The sequence below is a fragment of the Arvicanthis niloticus genome, chromosome 1 (genome assembly GCF_011762505.2).
Source record: "Arvicanthis niloticus isolate mArvNil1 chromosome 1, mArvNil1.pat.X, whole genome shotgun sequence".
Taxonomy (NCBI): Eukaryota; Metazoa; Chordata; class Mammalia; order Rodentia; family Muridae; genus Arvicanthis; species Arvicanthis niloticus.
Window position 1 is genome coordinate 9449267 of NC_047658.1, and position 7945 is coordinate 9457211.

The 7945-nt window shown below is 47.4% G+C and overlaps 1 protein-coding gene across 1 annotated transcript in view; it reads right to left on the reverse strand.

Annotated features, from left to right (window-relative positions):
- The window catches only part of Fxyd3 (FXYD domain containing ion transport regulator 3), a 6699-nt gene extending 5742 nt beyond the window's left edge, over window positions 1–957 (reverse strand). Inside the window, exon 1 of the mRNA XM_034503872.2 lies at window positions 855–957. Within this exon, the coding sequence (XP_034359763.2) occupies window positions 855–936 (82 nt within the window). The 5' untranslated portion in view covers window positions 937–957. The remainder of the gene's footprint in view (window positions 1–854) is intronic.
- Window positions 958–7945: the final 6988 nt, after the last annotated feature.

Here is a 7945-nt window from a genome sequence, read left to right on the forward strand (position 1 = left end):
CACTGTCCTGTCCTGCTGGTGCAGTGTTCTGAAGAGAGCCTGCTTCTGAGTGAAGCATAGAGTGAGTGAGTGAGCCAGCACACACAGAGAGAAACAGCCTTGCCTGGGACACTCCCTAAGCTCCCCTCATCCACTTCCTGTGGTAGTCAGAGGACAGTTGCTGTCTCCTCCTGCCTCTGTGTTCTCCCCTTCTCCAGATGGTGGATGGTCATATCTGCAGGAGTAGGATGGATATACCCTTGTCATCTGAGTCCCCCATGTCTCCTCACCGAGTCCTGTAGGAGGAGCTAAGGTGGGAGAACAACAAAGTCCCACTTTACAGCTTTCCCAGACCAGACCTCTTCTCTCTCCTGGTGCTCACCTATTCTCCATGAGCCCCATACCTGTCCACCCAGACACACACCTCCATCTGCTGCCTCCCTCAGGGCACTTAAATTACTCTTTGTCTACTCAATTACCCCAGATAACCCTCTACTCTCACCCACTGAGAAACACTCAATCATGATATTAAGGTGTAATCACTTCCTGTCAACCCTGACACCCCAACTCTGTTCAGATACCTCAGGTAAACCCAGACTTCTCAGACCTGCCCCCCAGGCTTCCCCAATCCCACTATGAATACCAGGTGGGTCACCCCAGTTGTCTTATCCAGTCCCACAGAGGTGAGCCATCTGGGACACTCAGTTGACAGGGGAGGGTAGTCTCCCATACCCATTAAAGAAGCTGTAAGTTGGAAGGTTTTAGGGGTCTTTAACCCCAGTTTTTATGTAGCAAGTACAGTTAGAGGAGAGTCAGGGAGAGTGGGGGAGCAGAAGAAAAGGCTCTGGGAGGAAGGGTCCCCCAGGGCCACTCACCTGAGTAGCTCAACGGGCTGAGAGGGAGTTCCAGGGAGAAAGCAGAGTAGGGACTTGCCAAGCCAGGGCAGCCTTTATCCATACTGCCACGCCCTGAGCAAACCTGGGCAGGCAAGCACAAGTCAGGTTTCCCTGAGGCGAGGGACGCCCCCACTCCATTCCTCCCTTAAAGAGACAGTTCTATCCATTCTCTAGCTGAAGTAGAAGGGGATCAGGGTGGGCTGAGGGTTGACATCTTAAAGTAGGGAAGAGGGTGTGTCTGATCTCAACCCAGAATGAAGAAGATTCTGGGGTCCTTAATGACAGACCACCATCTCCCTGGAGTGATGTGGGAGAAAGTGGAACACCCGTGTAATCCTTCCCTGATTTAGGTTGTAGTGGGGGTGGGGCTTTTCTTTATTTGTTTGAGACAAGGTCTCTGGGCTGGGAACTCACACTGTAGACCAGGCTGGACTTTATCTCATCGAGAATCACCCATCTCTGTCTCCCCAGGCTTGGATTTAAGGCATGCACCACCAGTTGTGGTTTCGTTTGGGGATGGGCCCTCTGGCATTTATAGAGAACTAAAGCCCACTCTCCATTCTGCATTCTTTGTTGGCAGGGTTTAAGAAAAGATACTGACATGGCCAAAGTTGTAATAGGAAGGAGACACTCAAATGGTGGGTAGAAGTGTGTGTGTGGGTTATGGTTCTTGGGGTTTATAGACCAGGCCCCAGAAGACTTGAAAACTGAACCGGCTTTCTGTGTTTCTCCCAGGGATGAGGAGGTGATGAGTAGATGCTCTGTCTACGGAGTGGGTGTGGGTGTGGATGTCAGAATTGGCTTCCTCCACTGCAGATGAGCTCTCTGGACTCTACAAGTCCCCTCCCTTCCCTGTCCCCATCCAAACGGCACTCCTTCCGCCTGGGGTCTGTGCAGGCTCCCACATGGTCCCTGTTGGAGGTGCCCCCTCCCCCAAAATTCTTCCTCTTTACACAGAAGGACTTTTGTCTGGGAGCTGGATGAACAACAAGGCACCATTGAGTGGCTGGCAGAGGATCGGGGTCACCGGGAGGGGCAGGGCCGGGAAAGGGGTGGCTTCTACCCGGCCACCAGCTGGACTCTAGACGACCCCCAACACTATGGTGAAGGCGGTAGGGTGGAGACCCAGAGTCACCAGGCTTGGGAGAGGCTGCCATTGTGGGTGTGGAGAGGAGACTTTGAGGGAACTTAGGGTCAAGGGTCTGCGGGGCAAGGAAAAAGACTCCCCACTTCTCATCAAGGCCTTCTTCCTCCTTGATCTTGCTCAGTTAGCCATGATAGCCTGTGTTCCCTGAGGCAACTCCTGATCTTCAGGCCAGAGCTCAGGACAGCACCAAAGCAAGAAGCAAAGAAGCAAAGCTAGAGATAAAACTGGAGGCAGGGCAGGCCTGGCAGAGGTCCGGCCAGGGATGGAGGGAAGAGAATCCCAGGTTCCCTTAGGGTATCTTTATTCCTAGCCACATCTTCCAGAAGCTTGACTGTTCCTGGGGAAAACAACTAAAACCCTTGGTGGTCCCAAGAGTAGGATGGTGTCTCCCTCTGCTGGACATCATAGAACTACATGCATTGGAGAGCAGGAGCTGGGGTGTGTGTGTGTGTGTGTGTGTGTGTGTGTGTGTGTGTGTGTAAGCTTGAAAGCTTGGGTCTCTGCCTTCACCCTTCATGGGTGTGCACCCAGATGCTAGAGGGACCAGGTGAGAATCATGAGTAAATCCCGAGGCAGGACGAGTGTGAAACCATCTCTCACAATGAGAATGACTACCAGTGTAAGATGAGTGTCAGCCTGTGGTCAGATATAAGCAGATCTTCAGGCATCTTGATAAGGGACCAAAACTAGGTGTGCGTGTGGAGGGAGGGGTGATGTCACTGTGGTAGGGAGACGGTGTATGTGTGTGGTGTGAAGTGGAGTGTGTGTGTTTGTGATGTATATATGTGTGTATGTGTGTATGTATGTGTGTGATGTATGTATGTGTGTGTTGTGTGTGTATGTCTGTGTGTGATGTATATATGTGTGTATTGTGTGTGTATGAATGTGTGTGATGTATATATGTGTGTATTGTGTGTGTATGTATGTGTGTGATGTATATATGTGTGTATTGTGTGTGTATGTATGTGTGTGATGTATATATGTGTGTATTGTGTGTGTATGAATGTATGTGATGTATATATGTGTGTATTGTGTGGTGTGTGTGGTGTATATGTGTGTATGTGGTGTGTGTGGTGTATATGTGTGTATGTGGTGTGTGTATGTGTGTGTGTATGTAAGTGTATGTATACTTGTATAGGGATAAAATATCCTCAGAGTCATGCCCATATGGGGAGGGGACCTGAAAGAAGACAGAGGAGAGATTGGTAATTCCACTTGTACTTTAAAATTTTACATACTGAGAAAGTACTACTTTTTTTTTCCAAGACAGGGTTTCTCTGTATAGCCCTGGCTGTCCTGGGTAGGACACTCTACCTGGGTAGGTCTACACTCTGTAGACTAGGCTGGCCCTAAACTCAGAAATCCACCTGCCTCTGCCTTCCAAGTGCTGGGGTCAAAGGCATGTGCCACCACCGCCAGGCGAAAGTACTATTTCTTAAAAGCTTAATTGAGGGGGCTGGAGAGAGGGTTCAGCAGTTAAAAGTGCAAGCTGCTCTTGAAAAGGACCTGAATTGTGTTCCAGGAACCCACAGCCACAACTGCTTGTAACTCCAGCTCCCAGCGATCCCGTGCCTCTCTGGTCTCCAAGGGCACCTACACAGAGATGCAGCATACCCTCACAAAGACACATGATTTAAAATAAACTTTAAGTATCTTTTAAAAGCTTGGTTGAAACTGTAGGGCAATCTGCCACACACCTGTGATCCTGATATTTGGAAGGCTGAGGCCAAAAGAATTTGAGTATGAGCCCTGCCTGGGCTACACAGCAAGTCATAGGTTAGCCCAGGATGTGTCACAAGATCCTGTCTCAGTTGGTCAAAATATTAACTAAAATAAAATAATAAAATAAAATGAGCATACAGTCATTGTTCAGTATTTACACATATTGCCAGGATGCTCTTACATAGCAAAATGCTTGGCTATTTAAGTCCTTTATTTACAGTGCTATAATATTTGCCCAGAACCTAGCCATGTCTGTTGTGGGTTTAAAATCACCCCCACAGTACTTGCAATACTCAGTACAGTGGAAATGTTAGGTAAAGAGTTGTCACTCTGTATTGTTGTCCTGGCAATTGTGTCTGCCCAAGACAGTGACAAGAGCCACCTTGCACATTTGTAGCAGACACCATGTTGCAAGGTCCAAAGGTCAGACATCCTCAGGAGAGCACATGTTTTTTTCTAGAGTAATTGTTATAGTTGATGGATTTCTCCCACACAACAGCAGGTGCAGAGGGATGATTATATGTACAATATGTTTTATAACAACATGTATTAATATAGATGACAAGGTTATTGGAAGTATCTTTCCTTCATGTTACTTTATTTCATTTTTATTTATTTGTGTGTGTGTGTGTGTGTGTGTGTGTGTGCATATACAATGCCCTTGGGAAGCCAGAAGAGGGCGTTGGATCTCTTGGAGCTGGACTTTCAGGCTTTTGTGAGCTGCATAGGTAAGAGAACTCAGGTCCTCTGTAAAAGCAGGAAGGGCTCCTAGCTACTAAGTCATCTGCCCGGCAGCCTCCTGTTGCCTTTTTGAGGTCATTTGGCCCAGAGCAACCTGTGTAACCTGGAACAGGCTCTGATTTTTCAATATTGTAGGAAGTCTAACTTAACGGGGAAAAAAATCAACTACCCATGTGGCCTTAGCATTGCAACTTTTAGGAATGCAATGAAAGTAGAGTCAAAGCCACAGGTATCAATGAGCTGACCTCAGAGGTCACGAAGGATAGATCACAGGCTCTTTCCAAGCCTATCAAGGAACAGCTGTGTCCTCCTGGTCAAAAAAATGGAATCTATCTCTGGCCTTGTGTGAAGACATGACATTCTGATCTGCTCCAAAGATTAGAACATTACATACCATTATCTCCTTCTACCCTGGCTTCCATTTCTCTCTCTCTCTCTCTCTCTCTCTCTCTCTCTCTCTCTCTCTCTCTCTCTCTCCCCCAACCCCCTACCCAACCCCTACAACCCTCCCACCTCCCACCCACCCCATAGCTCTGGTTGTCCTGGAACTCACTCTGTAGACCAGGCTGGCCTCGAACTCAGAGATCCTCTTGCCTCTGCTTCCCAAGTGCTGGGATTAAAGGCGTGTGCCACCACTGCCTGACTCTAGCTTGTTTTTGCTGCTGTTACTCCGTTACTCTGACCAAAAGCTACTTAGGGGAGGAAACAGGTTATTTCAGCTTACAGTCCAGCATTGAGGGATATCAAAGCAGGAGCTTGAAGCAGAAACCATGGCGGAATGCTGCTTGCTTGGCTCGCCCACAGTCTCAGGCTTTGCTAGCTATCCTATACAACCAAGAATCACCTGCCTAGAGAATGGTGTCCCCCACAGAGGCCCTAGTCCTCCTCCATTAATAAACAAACATGCCCCCACAGACATGCCCATAAGCCAGTCTGATCTAGGCAATTCCTCAATTGGTCAATTCCTCAATTGGGACTCTACTTTCCAGTGACTTTAGGTTGCAGTTGAGTTGACAGTTAAAATTAACTAGGGCACCTCCCTTAAGAGTTAATCCAGCTGGGTCTGTCAATCACCTGGTGGATCATCCCTCAAAAGCCGATTCACTAAAGCTCTGCTAAGGAGATGGGAGGAATACTTATCCCCTTAATGCGATATATAATACTTATCCTTTTCAGAAGCCCCTCCTCAGTGGGGATCCTTGAGAGGCTTCATTGTATAATACTGGGGCCTGACAGTTTACAACCAACAAACAGACAAACAAAGCATGCCTTTTTCTTTACTTACACTCTTTCTTTCATGTACCTGCCAAAAATCCTAAGCCTGCTTTCTTTCCCTGGCACTTTGGTTTCTTTACCTTTCTCTGAAGCACCCCTACCTTTCTGCCATGCAGCTGTCTGCAGACCCTCATTGAGGAGTGGCTTTCTCTCCTGTCCCTCTTCTTCCTCCTCTTCCTCTTCATCCTCTTCTTCCTCCTCCTCCTCTTCCTCCTCTTCCTTCTCTTCATCATCTTCCTCTTCCTCTTCTTCCTCTTCCTCTTCCTCCTCTTCCTCCTTCTCCCCATCTCCTTCCTCAGACAGCTGCTGAGATTAGCAGCTTCCCTGTCCTGATGTTTGTTGCTTAACCCCTAATAACATTGCCCTCAAACTTTTTTGTGTGTGTCCCTGTAGGAAGCCGTGGTTAGCAGTGATATATTCGCCATTCCAAGATGGCGCGGACATCGTGTCCTCTCCACTAGTAAACAATTAACTGCGCAGCTGCAAAGGCAGAAAGCCCTCCAAAGTCACTGGCCAATCCCGAGATGTAATATTGGGTGATGAGTGAACAGCCAATCAGAAGTGAACACGTCACTCTAGGGTGTATTTAAGCTGTGCCTCTTCCTGTGTTTGGCCCTTCCGCGTTTTCCACTTCTGCTGTTACAAGTAAAGCCTCGCTGTGGTGATACCCGAATTCTGCCTCTCGTGTTTCTCTTCCACGGGCGAGGGGGGACACGGGAGGTGCGCGGAACAACTGGTGCCGAAACCCGGGAGTTTCAAGGCAACGTGGAGGCCCCCAAGTTTTGGGGCGGGTTAAAAGACTACAGGATTCGAGGTACACCTTTGGAAGATATGCCTGGGGTGGAAGCGTTTGTGGCAAGCGGATTTAAACTCACCGCTGCCGCTCCACTAGCTAGCCTCTTGCTTGCATTGCATTTGTTTTTAACTTATTTGTGTTGTGAGAAAGAGAGCCACTCTAGCATACCAGAACCAGGGCGTGTTAGGCATCAGGCCAGAGAGCCTGGGGGTCAGGCCAAAGAGCCTGGGGAGAAAGAGTACTCAAAAGGAACAAGGGCTACTGCAGAGCTCATTAAGCTTATGGAACCTTCACTGGTGGGTGGAGAGAGAGCGGAGGACAAAAGGATCCTCCTTTATGACAGAATCTTTGGGGAACCAGAGCAAGCAATGCCAGTGATAGAACAGATGATCTTTGAAAAGGCCACAGCTGAATGCGGTTTGGGAAACACCCTTACTAACACAGGACTAGCGGCAGCTAATTTACAGAGGGCTGTTGTCCTTCTTGAAGGTCAGGGACTAGATAGGCCAGAACCATGGCCAGGAAGGGGGGCTGTTTGTGCTTATTCCACAGGTGAAAACAATTCAATTTGGGTCCCTACGAGGCTGGTACAGATTGTGAAGAAGGAAGCCAGATTGCAAGATTACGACCCTGATTCTCCTGACACTGATGTTCGATTTGGCGATAAGTATACCACTGTGGGCCATAGTCAGATCTTGGCCTGTTCCCTTGCCAGTACATTCAAATGCTGAAACACCTCCATTGTTTACAGCTATTGAGTGTTACTTGGTTGCCCCAGCCTCAGGCACACCCTCCAGCAGCCTGAGTTATACAATGCTACAAGTTTTCCATTAAATTTTACACTTTGTTTTGTGGCAGCAAAACTTTACAGCATAAAGGTAATCTACTTGGTGTTGATTTTAGATAGAGAAAAGATACAACACGTGTCTTTTAAGGTTTACAGTTTAAATTTAAGGTTTAAAGTTAAGCTCAAAATCACACAGCTCAGGACTAGCCAAGCCTCAGAGAACAGGCCTGAGGGAGGTTACATTTACATTTGAATTAAGACAATACAGACTGAGCTACAGAAGCCCAGGTGCTAAGCATTCCCTTTTGTCCTGGGTCTTTACAACCTGGTCCTAGAAATGTGCTTACCGGAATTCGTCTTTTGTCCTCATTGTTTCTTGTGAGAGGAGAGATAAATCTAAAAACCAAAACTTTACAACAGTCTGTGGGCTAAAAGTTATGATTATGCTAGAGAAATTAAAATTATGTCTACTTCCCTCCATGAGTATAGCTGTGCCTGCTGATAGAGTATGGTTCAAATTGTTCTAATTCCTTTATATTTAAAGTTGTTAAAAATGAGATGCCTTGGATTCCTCTAATATATGTAACAATTATTAGAGAATA